Source organism: Asterias rubens, chromosome 19, assembly GCF_902459465.1.
Source record: "Asterias rubens chromosome 19, eAstRub1.3, whole genome shotgun sequence".
Lineage (NCBI taxonomy): Eukaryota > Metazoa > Echinodermata > Asteroidea > Forcipulatida > Asteriidae > Asterias > Asterias rubens.
The window spans coordinates 7,691,866-7,708,669 of record NC_047080.1 but is presented as its reverse complement, the minus strand read 5'-3'; the positions used below and the strand labels follow the sequence as shown (position 1 = coordinate 7,708,669).

At 40.4% G+C, this 16,804-nt stretch overlaps 1 protein-coding gene across 1 annotated transcript; it reads left to right on the top strand.

The window, feature by feature from the left end:
* The first annotated feature begins 8,492 nt into the window (after positions 1 to 8,492).
* On the top strand, positions 8,493 to 16,778 carry LOC117303342 (long-chain fatty acid transport protein 4-like). Its single transcript, XM_033787509.1, has 9 exons — positions 8,493 to 8,653; positions 10,220 to 10,608; positions 11,657 to 11,812; positions 12,308 to 12,377; positions 13,249 to 13,450; positions 14,023 to 14,172; positions 14,659 to 14,845; positions 15,846 to 15,983; positions 16,600 to 16,778. The coding sequence occupies exons 1-9, from the start codon at positions 8,493 to 8,495 to the stop codon at positions 16,776 to 16,778; spliced, it is 1,632 nt and encodes a 543-aa protein (XP_033643400.1).
* The last annotated feature ends 26 nt before the right edge of the window (positions 16,779 to 16,804 follow it).

Below are 16,804 nucleotides of genomic sequence, written 5' to 3'. Positions count from 1 at the left end.
ACCGCAACTTTTTTGGAATGGTGACGTCATTACGTTAAATAAACGTTAAATAAACCTTAAATAATTTGAAAAATCACTTTGTTTTCACAATAACACACAGCATAGCTCACTATCTCCCCAGTCAACTAAACTTAAAAAGTGATGGCTCGTTAATTCAGGCCAGAAATCCGAACACCTCGAATTTGTTATCAAACAAATTCTTATGTCTAGTTGTCGCTGTAATTGTTTCTTTTCAGGATTCGGTGCAGGATTTTCGCCAAGCAACAGCAAGTAATGGATTTTCTGTATTATACTTCATACCTACATACAAAAATTGGTGGTCCAAAAGTGGGGGCTACGGTTTTGAACAATTCTAGCGATCATCCCATGGTCTATCTGTCCTTCGTCAGTCAAGGAGATGTTTGATGTTCCTGGCCATCGAGGCGCCTTCCATCTTTTATAAAGCATGATTAATTCCCCTGCACAGTCTGTTGGCTTGTAAAGAATGTCAACGCCAATGATGATGGAATTAGTTTTTACCAATAACTGTATGAGCAGTGAGCCAGATAAAAGCCTTGAAAAACTATCGTGTTCGTTTTATCACCGCATTCAAACTCTGGTGTTTCTGATCTGCAGAGTGTGGGTTCGAATCCCCAGCCGTGACACTTGTGTCCTTCAGCATGACACACTAACTTAACCATTACTTCGTCCTTCGGATGGGACGTTAGCCGTCGGTCCCATTTGTTATGTAACGCATGTAAAATAACCCAGTGCACTTATCGAAAAGACAAGGGGATCGCCCCGGTGTTCCTGATCCGATCGGCAGCAAGTGCCACAGCACCTTGTAAGGCATTACATGGTGCTATCAGAATTAGGTCTCATAATTTAAACGTAGTCCCACATCTGGCACGAAATACTGTATATTACAGCGCCAGGATGAGCGTCACTGGGTGACGGATATGTGCGCTTTATAAGAAGTTACAACTATTATTATTATAAACAAAATACAAGGAGGAGATGTATGTATTGCATTTTTTTTATTACCATGTTTTTACTTCACAGGCCTACAGGGTGTGTTTTGTGTATCAAACACCAATGGGAACTTTTTGGGACGTTATAACATTGCAACGGGACAATCCGAGACATCCTGCGTCATCATTTATGTTCAACGAGCGTCACGGAAAAGACCAGACTTATGCCGCATCTGACTCAAGCGACTTCCGGCTAGGGATACGGCTAAAACAATATGCTGCATGCAATGATCGATGAGGTCGACTCACTTTAATTATAAAGCCACTTCCAAAGCCGTTGTTAGACCGTGTATGTTGCAGCTACAGCACGGATGGCTAGATCCGGATGACTGCGGCATGCGCGTTGGAAGGACGATCTTCAGCAATACCATTATACCAGTCGTAAAGCAATAGTCGTAGCCTTAGCTGGCAATCAGATATGGCCTAAAATACACTGTTATTGGAAATGTGCGCATGCTCAGTTTAGGGTCCAGTGTGTCTGCAGCACCCATTACTTTTTGGTTGTTATGGTTTGCATGTCCAGTAATCATGAATCAATTTTATATTTTATTTTAAAAAAAAAATCACCACGAAATGTCCACTGCACTATCATTCAACCAGTTTGGTATTGAACACACGTTATAAATATCTCGTGCTTTCTTATTATAGGATCATTTTCTCGACCAAGAATAATTCTGATCTTTTGGACGAATTCCTTTTTAGATTAATATTTTGAAACATCTACAATGAGTCAAGTCAATCTCGAACCATGAAGTGGGAAGTGTGTGCCCTTAATAATATTGTCAATAATGAAGTTGCCCTGCCCACCCTCTGCTGGATTATAAACGGCAACTTCGGCTACAATATAGCTATTGCTAGATCATGCATGTCTTCAACACTGGCAGACGCGCTAGCTTAGCTGTAGCTAGCTATAACCGAAGTCGCCGTTTTGGACACGGCCTAAAGCTAATCGAACGCACCCTGTATAACACACGAAGACATTGACTTCCAAAATGACGCAACTATAGATTATTGTTAATGATATCAGGTGAATCGGGTCAATAGCATAGATTATTCCTAGGTCTTGGGGATTATTTCTTGCGGCGTCCCCGGGCTCGTTTCTTATTCTTTTTCTGCTCCAGCAGATTTTGCCCTTCTTTCTTGATGTCTGCGTTGGTCATCATCTCCTCATTGTCTTGACTATCGTAGCCAAAGTCATCTACGAGAAAAAAACCCAGAAAATCAGCTTGACAGTCTAAGGGATAACCTCATGCATTGACGTCAGCCAGCCGCCATCTTAGAGAAACGAAGACGTCACGATCAAGAGCACACAGATTTGTATGCGCGAAGCACAGGTTTGGCCAATGAACGGCCGCTTTTTGACCTCCAGAGGTAAGGGTGCCCTACTGGTATTACATCATTCGCATAAGGTCTATAACAAAATTCTTTATCAATTTTCCTAATCATTTTTCATGGAGACAGTTTCTTAGACCTCGTAGTTGATTGTGACATTTTCAAAGGAAATAACAAAAGTGAGTGCATTTTGCAAATTACCAATGTGGTTATATTATCTTTGTCACATAGCGCCATCTTGTTTTGTTTGTAATTATTACAATCGATGCACCAAAGCTGAGGCTGAAGGAGGTATCTTCGGTCACTTAATGGTACACACAAGAATAATGTGTGCGTGGTAGATTTTGTAGATAAATATATGACAAGGATTTAAATTCAATTGTGACGTATTTCATACTCTGTTTTTGAAAATAATGATCATCATTTTCGTCTTCATCATTTCTGTATTTGTTATAATTTTCTGTCCGTATGTTCTTATCCTTGTTTATTATGCTTCTCTGTCCATCAGGCATGTCACTACAAGCCTCGGCTTCTAGATGATGCCTCCATACTTTATTAACAAATTCTCTGCCTTGTATTAAAGAACCTTGTTTATTGGTTACTTCTTTAAAAAAAATTGTTATAGCTTTGTACTGTTCTCAGATAAAGTATGGAACTAAATGTGAGTACGAATTGAATTGAATATGAGCTTTTATCAGAGGCGTGGTATGTGATCAATATCAATGCTGATATTGGTGGAGACTGGGTTCAAGACCGAGTAAGATGGTGATTAGCCTACAGTTTTAGAAATCATAAAGGCAATTTGAAAAGGGGTGGCTCGGCTCTTGTGTGTAAAGCGCTCACCTCTCACCAAGGTGACCCTGGTTCGATACCCGGCTAGGGCCATATGTGAGTTGAGTTGTGCGTTGGTTCTCTGCTGTGCCACGAGGGTTTTCCAGACTACCGGAAAAATCAAACACTTTCGATCTTGGCTGTATTCCGTGGTCATAATGGGTTGATGCGGCTGGCAGCTAAGTGCGCGCTTGCAAGCCTGCTTCTCGAACACGTTGTAGCCGCGTCCTTCGCAATTCAGCTCTTAGCTGCGAGTAAGGATGATTAGCCCCCCGAAATTATTATTATTTCGAAGTAGTTAATGTTTACCTGAATCATAAGAGTCTGGTTCGTCGAGTCGAACTCGTAAGTTTTCATTTGCAAGTCGGTTCTCCATGAAATCGTGAAACTGATGAGGGAATGAAATAAAGGTTTTTAAATAGTTCTGAGTTTGCTTTTTTAAGTACTCTTTTGTTTAAACTTACACTTTACGTCTTGAGTTTGCAATTTTTAGTCTTGTACATGAATATTGAAATGACTATATTTCTGTCTGTTTGCCAAAATTTTGCTTTCACAAGCGTCAAATCATTTGGTGAATAAAAAAGAAAAAACGTATTGTTATAATATTTGTATTGCCAGGAATACAATGGATATGTATAACGATCAGAGTTTTGCTCTTTTTTTTGCAAATAACTCTTTGCAGGTGTCACCTGTTTTTTTTCTTGGCAAGAATTATGAGCAGTGTTTACCAATAATAGGTTCATCAGTCAACCAACAGAAAACAAATAAAGTGGCAGAAAATAACTAAAGTGGCAGTAAAATATAGGTTTTTTCGGTCAAATTCGGCAAATCAGCAGTCAATTTCATAATCGTGCGTTCGAATTAAAGCTGTTTTGCCTCTCCATGCAGTTGTTACTGCGTTTCAAATTCAGAATCCGGCCATTCAATTTCGTTTTGCGTTGAGTCAAATTCCGTTAGCACTCTGTTCAATTCAGCATATCGTCATTCTTTTTCGTGATACACACGCCTCAAGAAGCGTCTGCAAATTTGAATGCTTCTTGGATGAGTTGTTAATTTGAATGACTATTTTGTGAAGTCGAATGACGCAACATTACATTTGGAATGAATAATCATAAAACGAAATCGAATGCCCCTTTTCAGGTGCATTCGATGTCGGGCGAAATAGAACAGCTTGGAGGTTAAATTGGCTGCTCACTTTCCGAAATTGACCGAGAAAACCTCTATTAAAGTGTCAGGAAATATAACGAAAGTGGCAGAAAATTTAGAAATTGGCAGAAAATAAAAAAAGTGGCAGAAAATTAAGAAAGTGTCAGAAAATGAAAAAAATGGCAGAAACTAATTTAAGAAAGTTTACTGAGGTGCTGTAGTTTTTTAGGAATGAGTAAAACAATGTCATGAAAATACGTTTGTAATGCTTAAAATAATTTTCGTCTCATTGGACGAAAATTATTTTCATGACATTGTTTTACTCATTTCCCAAAAACTACAGCACCTCAGCACGTAATATTTTCAGGGAAGCTTTCTACTATCATTATCTTCAAACTGTGTAAGTTTAGTGTATATCTGTGGACATTGTGTTTTTGTCCTACAAAAAGTCGTACACCCTTTAACAAGAGCTAAGATTGTACTTTCATGGTGAAAAATGTTGTAATCCTGTTAAAGTTCAACTGTTCAACAGAATGAAATACAACACAAGTCATAAACTTGTTAATTTGGCAAAGCTGGCCTAACCTACGTGACAGGCTGGGCGTACATTGTCTATAGCAACAACTGCTATGGGCTAGTAAACATTAACTCTCAACATGCCCTGTGGGCTTCTGTCAGAACATACAAAGGATCAACCGAGTCTTTACAGGAACACGTTGCCTTGGATCGGACGAGTTGCTCTATACAAAGCGTTTATAACCGTTTGTTATAAAATGCATGGTTGGAAAGGTGTTTTAAAAGTAGAATACAATGATCCACACAAACATGCCTCGAATTGCGTGGTTTTCCTTTTACTTTGCGAAACTAACCCGGCGGCCATTATGCGGGTCAAAAATTTGACTCTCATAAATGGCCCGACCGTGTTAGTCGACGAGGTAAAAGGAAAACCGTGTAATTTCGACGCATGTTTGTGTGGATCATTGTATTCTACTTTTACAACATCTTTCTACCCATATGCATTTGATTAAAAACGGTTCCAAACGCTTTCCAAAGACCAACTCGACTGATCCAAGGCAACGTGTTCCTTTACGTTATTCACAGCTGCTTTCATTCAGTACAAATTTGTTCTGTAAAAGTAAATACCAGGAACAATTTGTTATGTTTTACCTTATTATGAGGCTGTATAAATTATTGTAAACAAACTTTGCAACATTATTTGCTTATCATTTTCAGATGTGAATGACAAACTGTTTAGTATTTAAATGTGGACTATAATTAATCAGGACAGCAATTTAACTGGGGTCCCTTGCTGAACTTAGCATTGTTGTAATGCAAGCGAACTTGACAGTAGACAAAATAATTGTTGTCCTTTCTTAAGCCCCTTTCACACGAGAGCAATTTAGCAAGGGTCCCTTGCTAAATGTAGCATGGTTGTAGGATTTTACAAAATGCACCTCGTGTGAAAGGACAAATAATTTCTCTTGTGTGAAAGGGGTTTATAAAACTTGGAGGCAATAGAAGCCAACAGTTCACTAGGTGACAGATGACTATAGCCCGTGCAGGTGGGCTACTTTACAAACAGTAAAGGTACAAGGCCTGGTATACATGATGTCCTAACGCACTTTTGTAAAAAGTTAACAAGCAAATACGAAATTACTAATCTCCATAGTGACATGTCTGTAAGCTCAGCGCACCCTTGTCAACCTTATCGGGGTCTCAATCCAAAGTAAATAATGATCGCTTGCTGTTGAATATAGCTGGGACGCTGTGTAACTGATCGTTGTGTGAATTTCCATCAATTAATGGACATCATAGCTTTATTGACTGTGGAAACTTGTGAAAATATGCAGGGATTGGATAAAGACATCCTCAGTATTCAAACTACCTTAATTCAAAGTTTAGATAACTGCTTAAACTGAGCATGTTTCCTGGACATTGAATTACAATTACATGGAAAATGCTGATATTTGAGTACCCATAGTTCTGGGTGGTGGAATTAGAGTAAGATTTTGGTGTCTTGTATTTTTGATACATACAATTATAGACCTTTGTATGTATCTTCAAAGCTAACACAGTGGTGGGCAAACTATGGGGGCAGTTAAAGCAAAAAGGTACATGAATTTATCACCAACAAAGTATGACAAGAAACTTAAGCACAGACAAGGTCAAAATTTACACATTTACTCTCAATAATTTATGTATGTCAATTTTTTGTTGTTGTAATATCTCAACTAGTTCTGTTGCTGCTTCTACAAATTAACTCCATATTAAATAATAAGCACTTAATTAATCAGTCATTTGTTGCTGTTAGAATCATTTTAATGCAAACTAACAAAAAATATTTCAGTCATCAGATTATTGAGTTCCAACTTCCACATTAAAATACATAATTAAACTATGTTGACTTTCTCTTTTTAATTTGTAAACCAACAATACAGAGTGGGCATGTTAATTGGATTATTTATTTACAGTACAACAATCAGTTCTTGTTTCTTATTTATCTTTTGGTTAAAAGCGAAAGTCATGTATAGCAAAATAATATATGTTCCTCGATTGTGCACCACACGCCAGTAGAACAATTTATAACTTATAAGTTGCGACAATCGTTACCATCCATCCTCTATCACAAACGACGGTCGACATATTATGGAGGATGAAGGGTTACGATTATCGCAACTACTAAAATACAAAGTTATTTCATTTTTCACTTACCCTTGCTGTTTTTTCTATCAGCTGCTATCGATGCAATACATCCCATCCTCATATCCAAATTGTCAATGTTCAATTCCGCTAAAAATAACTACATATTATTTGAACTGCTAATAATCAAAGAAGATAAAACAAGTTCAGCTTCGAAAAGTGTTGCGAAATAACTACTCGGATAGCGTGTCTACCGTAAACCCACACGCGGGGGAAATGACACTTTACACCCGGGAACTTCTGCTGGTAGTACGGCCTCGCTCTGTAGTTACTGGTGAAATCTCGCAATAAACAGTCCAAGAAATTCCGTCATCAAGCAATCAAAAACTCCACTGAAAGACCCAGTGACAGGTCCACGCCAGTTCCGTATTCAATAGGGCAAAAGTTTGGCAACTGAACAACTTCTGAGTGCAGTACAAAAGCTAAAATCGGACAAAGATCAGAGCATTTTAATCCCCATACGTCATCAAATCACACGTCATTCAGTTTTGTGTGTAAATCCGTGACTGGGCGGCCGGATCGATAACGCACAACAAGTGTGAGGTTTATCTGTGCATTCTACACGTAGTGTGTAGTGGCCGGTTGTCAATCAAGCATTGTATGGCGCAACAGGTGCGCGTAGGTGATCCCCAATTAGTGAACAGGGGCCCATTTGATCATGGAGCAATAAACCAAGTTTATTGCTCCATGATTGATAAAACCTGTAAGCCCAAGAACTTGCTAAGCACACACAAGTCTAACTTTGCATAATTAGGTTACCAGCCCTATATAATTACTTTGCGTTAGTTTGTTGTTTAGCAAAGAAAATTGTCAAGATTTATTTCTGCTTCATTCGATTTTGGGAGCAAATCTGTTAGGGGGAAACACTTATTTTTCTGGGACAAATACTTTGATTGGTTTTTAAGAGGCTGAAAGACTTGAAAATTGAAATACATATTATTTTAGTTTAAAAAAAAAATATTAAAAAAAACATTTTATTGGTTGCTATGGGAATTTATTTGATGATGTACAACCGGAAAAATTAAGGAATAAAAGAGCGCCACCATTTCAATCTGGAATAGTCCTTCCTCTGCTCCTCGCAGAAATGCTGAACTGTTTTGCTCCCCCCCCCCAAAAAAAAAGCAGTCAATCTGACAGCTGCGACCTCCCCACCCTGTTGAGACTTTCCTTTCCTGCATAACATTAAACATGCGGATGATTCATTTACCTTGACAATACATGACATGAAAACAAACAAAAGGTTTCAAAATAATCGCTTTTTTTGTTAACCATGAAAACTGAACAGCGCCCTCAAATCTTATTTTGCGGATCTATTACAGTCTGGTGTCAAATGCTAAACCCTGAAATGGTGTAAAATGGATAGGAGGCACCAAGGTGCCAAACCATATACACACATGAATAAAATAGATCGAAGGTCTCTTCCGGGCTGCGTTTTTTGTCCGTTTTTAGTCCGTTTATTCCTTCTGTAGTGTCATGTTGAAGTTAGGAGTCTTTGGTGGCTTAGCTGCCGTGCTCAGAGGCTATTTTGCCTTTGAATGGCACACGGTCGGTGCTGCAGTAGCGGTGGCATACTTGGCGACTGGAGGGTGGAGGTTCGCTAAGGTTATTGTACGGACACTCCCACGTGATTTGCGGTAAGGTCCTGGGACTGGGTAAGGGGTGGTGGTCGTGGGGGCGTTGTACTTTTTGACATTTTGGTTACTGTGCTGTGGCCCGTGGGTCTACGGCCGGCCACGGCCCGGGGGACTGTTCTACGGCCCGGGCGGGTAGGGTTATTAAGAGATTTACTAGCACACCACATGACCATGAACTTGTTGAATGAACATTGAATTAAAGTTGAATTGGGAAAACTCTCTGGATAGATAACTTTCCGTATGGATGGCGCCACCACTTTTTCACTCATTTTTACAAAAAGGGATATCTCATTATTGAGGTAAATTAGATACTATATTATTTCATATCGAATGAAAAAGTGGTGGCGCCATACGGAAACTTTTCCCTCTGGACCATCCTCTCAGCAGATCCTGCAACCACTTTTCATAAATTTTTACAAAAATGACTGATATTCTCATTTCAGTATTTCTAGTTTCATATAATAAAAGTATCAAATGAGAAATTGGTGGCAGTATACGGACACTTTTCCCATGAGTTGAACCAGTCGTTTAATTAGTTAAGTGCAAATTCTGCAACCAATGCAACAATCTCTATTGTTTATTGTCAAAATTGTGCAATGTTCGGTGTCAAAAAGTATAATTATTAATATAAATATTATTTTTTGGGTGGAGGAGGGGATGGGGCTGAACTTTTCCTCCTGTTTTTGAGCTGAAATACAATTACAATATGTGAAAGCCTAAGCCTCTCCATACGTAACCCTCTCTTACAACACAAGAATAAATGGAAAAGTGTCCGTATGGCGCCACCACTTTTTCATTCGATATAAAATAATATAGGAACTTATTTACCTGATTGATATATCCCTTTTTGTAAAAATGAGTGAAAAAGTGGTGGCGCCATACGGAAAGTTATCCGAATAAATTCCTGGAATTGGACTGTTTTAGTTCACAATAACATAACACCTATACAAAAGTAGATCCAGTATCTGGCGCTACGCGGCGCTATACGATCTTATTCTTTGGTCAGGCGGGCACCAAAAGAAGACTCACAATAACACCTATTGACCCCTTGCACCTGCGTCACAGCGGCGACTGATGCCACGCTTTCCATGTTGGTGGGCAGTTAGGTTTACGACTTACGTGTATTAACGCCTCGTCGCCTAAAAACGTGCACTTCACTGCATAACGCACAGCATACTCTATGCATAGAGTTATATATGAAAATGCACAGTGAAATTGCCCACCAGTATGGCGCATTCAAGATTTTTCTGATGATGACGTCAGGTGAAATGGGTCAATACAAAAGAAGATCCAGTAACTGGCTGGCGCCACTAGAAGACTCGGGATGTGATGGATGGTCCAGCAGAACTTGTATCAACAAATTATTTTTTTTTAGCACAAAATAATAAAGACCTTGAGTCCCCTTGAGTACAATTTCAAGCCTGGTGTTGCATCTTAAAGATATGGTGAGGCCCAGTAGGCGATTTTGAAGGCGATGTTCTTGGTCTAATACAAAAGGGTAATTTTTTTATATATTGTTGAACAGTCATCTGAATTTCTCCGTTCTGTTTTGATTATATTATACAGAGGACTAATTGCACTCGTCCGTCTTAGGTTGACTCTTATGAAACGTCAGCGTAATCGAGAACTGGTCCATAATGTATTTGAAGCCCGCGCTAAACGACACCCAAACAAAATTGCCTTTCGGTTTGAAGACCAGAGCTGGACCTTCAACGATGTCAACAACTTCGCCAATGCCATCGCTAATTATTTCTTCGAGAAGGGTCTACAAAAGGGAGATACGGTCGCTATATTCATGGAGAGTCGGCCAGAGTTTGCCTGTTACTGGCTGGGCTTGTCTAAGATAGGCGTTATCGGAGCGTTGATTAACTTCAATCTGCGTGCGGAAAGTTTAGAGCATTGTATCAATGTTGCTGGACCCAAGGCTGTGATTTATGGAGCTGAGCTTACAGACGGTAAGAGACTAAAAGGCAGTGGACACTATTGGTAATTACTCAAAATAATTATTGGTATAAAACCTTTCTTGATGACGAGTAATGGGGAGAGGTTGATGGTATAAAACATTGTGAGAAACGGCTCCCTCTGAAGTGCCATAGTTTTCGAGAAGGAAGTAATTTTCCACGAATTTGATTTTGAGACCTCAAGTTTAGAACTTGAGGTCTCGAAATCAACCATCTAAACGCACACAACTTTGTGTTGCAAGGGTTATTTTTCTTTCATTATTATCTCGCAAGTTCGATGACCGATTGAGCTCAAATTTTCACAGGTTTGTTATTTTATGCATATGTTGAGATACACCAACTGTGAAGACTAGTGAAGACTAGACAATTACCAATAGTGTCCACTGCCTTTAAACAACATTGTTTCAAGTCAGAAAGAATGAATAGTCGAGTAAAACCCAAATAAGTTAAACCACAACTATAATTCCTGAGGGGATGAAACAAAGCACGCGTTATTTGTATGTGTTTTTTAGGCATTGCGTGGTCAGGTATCAATTTGGTTTGGGGTGAAAGCTGATTAAATTTGCTGTGTAGATGATGTTTTTTTGAGAGTGTTTCTTGCAATTCAATCTACTGCCGCAAAGTAGATTTTCAGAATTCTCAGACATCTTAGTTCTAAAAAGAACTGTCCTGCAAGGGTGGAAGGTAGGAAATTGGCTTGGATTACTATTTTTTCTAAGTGGATCAATTGGACTTCTCATTATTAACCTTACTTCCACATAGTGAGTTCTAAATTGGTCTCAATGTTTCAACTGGCCTGCTCGAGTCATTGTCAGTCAAATGATTTTGGATCCAAGTTAATCCGATAGCAGTTGATTCAAATTCTGCTCAAGTAAATTTGTCTTTGTTCAAACCCAAAATTAAAAAAAGGAGTGTTGATTGAAAAATGAGGTTGTTAAATCTATATTGCTTTCTTAAATAACAGAAAAAGGTAAAATTAGAATTTTAAGTTATTAGCAAATTGCAATGTGTCAAGTTATTTACTTTTTATTTGCTGTTGCAGCAATCAGAGACATCAGGCCCAAGATAGGTCGCGATGTAGCGTTCTACAGTACGGGAGGATACCAAGATGCTGGATTCGCTGCTGTCAACCTTGACCCCGAATTAAAGAAAACATCAACTCTTCCTGCCCCTGTCATACTTGGCCGCAAGTTTACAGGTATGAAGTTTTTAAATTTTTTATAATGGAGCCACGTTGCAAAAGTTGAATTATTGTTATTTTTTAAGCAAGTCGACAGACACACAAGGCCTGAAAGCCACTTCAAGGTGTGGGCTACAATCAACTATTTTTTGCAATCGCTGTTGCCACCTACTCCTTGGGCTGAAACAGGGTTACTCCCTTTACAGTCCATATGAATGTAGGCTTGGGTATCATCCATCAGAAGCCTGGCACTACCTCCCCAACTTTACGAAGCAATCGTGGTTAAGTGTCCTGCTTCAGGACACAAGTGTCATGACTGGGACTCGAACCGACACTCTGCTGATCAAACACCAGAGATTAAATCCAGTGCTCTTTTCCGCTATGCCACGACAGCCAAAATGAAAAGGAAGGATCCAACACTGTATAAACAGGTTGACATTATTAATGAGAGCGTCAAGATGCAACAGTGTCATTGTTAAAAGGGGAATAATATTGGCTTCTTATTTTTTACAGATAAGCTTTTCTATATCTACACTTCTGGAACAACAGGCCTACCTAAAGCAGCAATCATCACTCAAATCAGGTAAGGTGTATCCTGTTTCAACGACGCCGTTGTTGCTGCTGCTGCTGTTGATGTAGATGTTGCTGCTGTTGTTGTTGTTGCTGCTGCTGCTGTTGCTGCTTTTGCTGTTGCTCCTGTTGTTGATGATGTTGTTTTATGTTGTCGTTGCCAACGCTGCTGCTGCTGCTGCTGCTGCTGCTGCTGTGCTGTTGCTGCTGCTGCTGTTGCTTTTGCTGTTGCTGCTTTTGCTGTTGCCCGGTTGTTGATGATGTTGATGTTGTCGTTGCCAACGCTGCTGTTGCTACTGCTGCTGCTGCTGCTGCTGTTGTTGCTGCTGCTGTTGTTGGTTTTGCTGTTGTTGGCTTTGCTGTTGCTGCTTTTGCTGTTGCTGCTTTTGCTGCTGCTGCTGTTGTTGTTGTTGATGATGTTCAGGCCTGATACTTCACGGGGGCAACGAAGGCGATTGCCTCCGTGTCCCCCGGTCATTGCCTTGGTGCCCTTGAAATGTTACAGTACAAATTTGCAATTTCATCATAGGGTGCCCTTTACCAAGAAGAAAATGCCTTGGTGCCCTTGCCCTTCCAAAAATGAAGCATACAGCCCTGGATGTTGTTAATGTTGTTGATGTTGTTGTTGCCGTCGCCGCTATTGCTGCTGCTGCTGCTGCTGTAGATGTTGCTGCTGTTGCTGCTGCTGCTGTTGTTGCTTTTGCTGTTGCTGCTTTTGCTGTTGCTGTTGTTGTTCATGTTGATGATGTTGTTGCTGTCACCGCTGTTACTGCTGCTGCTGTTGTTGTTGTTGCTGCTGCTGTTGCTGCTTTTATTGTTGTTCAATTGTTAAAAGAATTTGACTAACTTTGACTTTTCCCTGGTTTTCTTTTGTATTGTATTAGGTTCATGTACATGGGATACGGTATCCGATATGGCTTCCACTGTAGATTCGACGACGTGATTTACAACACGCTTCCACTGTACCATTCCGCCGGGGGGATCGTTGGGATGGCTCAGGTCATCCTCAACGGATCCACCATGGCCATCAGGAAGAAGTTCTCCGCTAGCAGATTTTGGGATGACTGTATCAAGTACGAAGCAACGGTAAGGTCATTTATGTCTAGTTTCTTGACTCTTTATGTAACATTAATTCTACATTTATGGCTATTGGCACCAGCCTGGGCCCAAGTTCATAGAGCTGCTTAAGCACAAAAAGTAGCTAAGCTACTCTTAGGAAGTGTCGTGGCCGAGCGGAAAAGAGCATCAAACTCGAGCTCTGCCGTACCTGATCAGCAGAGTGTGGGTTCGAGTCCCAGTTGTGACACTTGTATCCTTAAGCAAGACACTTAACCCTGTGGCTTCGTCCTTTGGAAGCTCTTGGTCTCGTTTGTTAATATAAAAACTATCAACTTAAGTAAAAGACCCTAGTACACACTTATTGCAAAGAGAAGGGGTTCTTTTGAAAGAACAAAAAGGAGATTGTGCATCACTAGGAACACTGTTTCTATTTGCTTAATTTCTTTTGACTGCGTTATCAAGGGCACTGATCTATGAAATGTACATTCTGAAAAGTTTCTTCCTTTTGTATCAATGTATGATCCATTAAAATTTCTATCAATGCAGCTTTTTTGACTGTCGGCTAGTTTACGTTTAGTCTCTCTTATTTCCCCATGTAGATTGTGCAATATATCGGTGAGATATGCCGTTATGTCCTCGCTCAACCAGCTAAGCCAGTGGATACTCAACATAAAGTCAGAATGGCTATCGGTAACGGATTCAGACCCCAGATCTGGGAGGAGTTCCAGTCTCGCTACAACATCAAAGAGGTCAGTCAGTATGGGAGAATTAAAGATAATAGTTGTGGCTTCTTGTATAGCGCTCAAATCTGTCCCTCAGTGATGCTCAAGACGCTTGAACATTCAGTATTTTCCTGCAAGATATGTGGGACTACATGTTAAGTATGAGACCTACTCCTTTTTACATAGCACCATGGGATGGTTTACCAAGCTCTGTGGCGCATTATGCTGCCAATCAAACCAAGAACACCGGGGAGAACCCCTTCTCTTTACAATAAGTGGCTGTCGCTGTTTTTTTGTGGTTGATGTTACACAACACACAGGACCAACAGCTTTACGTCCCATCCGAAGGATGAAGCAACTGTTACTGTCATGCCTAATGACACAAGTGTCACGACTGGACTCGAACCAACACTCTGCTGATCAAAAACACCAGAGTTTGAATTCGGTGCTCCTAACCGCTCGCCCACGACACTTTGATTCTTCATATTAATAATAACTAATAATTACACACAGGTAGCTGAGTTCTATGGAGCAACGGAAGGCAACAGTAACATCGTGAATATAGACGGCAAGGTTGGAGCTGTCGGGTTCATCTCTCTGCTGGTCCCATCCGCTCTGCCGATCGTTCTACTCAAAGTGGATGAAGGCACTGGTGATTTAATCCGTGGAGCCGATGGACTTTGCATCAAGTGTAAACCAGGTAGGTCTGTCATCCAAGCTGATGTAACTCAAGCCTGGAGTTACACATAGGCCCTGGCCTCTGTTGCCCCTGGTCTTGGCCTTTGTGCCCCTGTAAAAGTTTCCCATAGACTTCAAGACTTTCCAATCCAGCAGGCTAATAAGCCAAGTCAATAATTTGCAGCAGTTGAAATGTGCTCAACTCCTGCGTAACATTCGCTGCGAAAACAGCCAAATTGGCTTCGCATTTGCAGGAAGTATGAACCTGTCTTTACTAACTATTCAACTGTGCCCCAGCGCCTTGGAGCAAACTTTTGAATTTGGCGCTCTATAAATGACTTTTGATTTATTCATTGATTGCTCTTTGCCAATATGGCCTTTCCCTCTCAGATGTTTTCCTCAGTGCTGTCATAATGGTGTCAAGCGCTTCAACCACTACAGGGACTACTTTGACATTTACCTGTCAAATATGTTGAAGTTCACATGCCAGGTCTTGGACTTTATGGATCTTTTCCATCTCCTCTGAAACTACCCTTAAGGGCCGGTCCCACTGCAGCGATAACGAGAACGATAACGATCACGACGCAAAGAGAACGCGCTCTATTGGTTTGAATTGTTCCACGCAGAATACGCACACGCTCATTCAACCAATAGAATGCGTTCTCTTGGCGTCGTTATCGTTATCGTTCTCGTTATCGCAGCAGTGGGACCGGGCCTTTACATCTCCCGGCACAGCTATGTCAATGAGATGACACATCTGTTTTGCCTTATCTAAGACTACAACATCTGAATGTTAAAGTCCCAGAGAATCTTGACCTGGTCGGTCTCTGCAACTTTCTCCAGAACATGTTCGTACCATTTTGAAGTCACTTGGACACCGCATTTCTTACACAGATCCCAGTGAATCACCTTGGCCAACTTGCCTTTGTACTCCGTCTTTGCTATCCTACTACACTCGCCGACAATATGAATAATATTGGTATTATTATTAATACTACATGTATTATTGTTATTTTTAACAGGTGAAACCGGCCATTTGATCGGCAAGATCAAGGCAGGAGATCCTATTGCTGGCTTCGATGGCTACGTCAACAGACAAGCAACAAGCAAGAAGATCGCTTACGACGTCTCCAGAAAAGGAGACCAGGCTTTCCTCTCAGGTGAATAACAAATTCTTTAGCTCATCACTAGCAGGGTTTACCTGTGCTTACGTTTTTAAAGGTATTGGGCACTATTGGTAATTACTCAAAATAATTGTTAGCATAAAAACTTGGGAACGAGCATTGGAGAGCTGTTGATAGTATAAAACAGTGTGAGAAATGGATCTCTCTGAAGTAACGTAGTTTTTGAGAAAGAAGTAATTTCTGACTAAAATATTTGAATTGAATTAGAGACCTCAAGCTGAAATCACGAAACCAAGCATCTGACAGCACACAACTTAGTGCGACAAGGGTGTTTTTTCTTCCATTATTCTATCGCAACTTCGACGACCAATTGAGTTCAAATTTTCACAGGTTTGTTATTTTATGGGTATGTTGAGATACACCAAGTGAGAAGACTGGTCTTTGACAATTACCAAAGGTGTCCAGTGCCTTTAACATGAATATTACTGTTTACCGGTACGGCCTCTAACAAGTGTACAGTGTGCTGAGATAATTGTATGAAGTGCACTTTTTAATTCTTGGGAAAAACTCAACAAAGAGACAGTGAATCAGATGATGTACAGTAGCAGTTAATTCTAAACGTTTCAAACCAATTCACTTATTGTTTCTCCAGGTGACATCTTGCAGATGGATGAAGACGGATATTTGTTCTTTAAGGACCGTTCTGGGGATACTTTCCGTTGGCGTGGCGAGAATGTCTCGACGTCGGAAGTCGAGGGTATCATTCAGAAACACATCCAGCTGAACGATGCAGTGGTGTATGGTGTTGAAGTACCAGGTACAGTGAAATAACTTAAGTCTGTGCCCACCAGGGCCCA

What these genes read in the sequence shown, in the direction of transcription:
- LOC117303342 (XM_033787509.1), top strand. Translation starts at nt 8,493, where the DNA reads ATGTTGAAGTTAGGAGTCTTTGGTGGCTTAGCTGCCGTGCTCAGAGGC. An exon ending in ACTTGGCCGCAAGTTTACAG is followed by an intron (nt 11,813 to 12,307) that starts GTATGAAGTTTT and finishes TATTTTTTACAG; the next exon opens with ATAAGCTTTTCTATATCTAC. An exon ending in AGACCAGGCTTTCCTCTCAG is followed by an intron (nt 15,984 to 16,599) that starts GTGAATAACAAA and finishes TTGTTTCTCCAG; the next exon opens with GTGACATCTTGCAGATGGAT.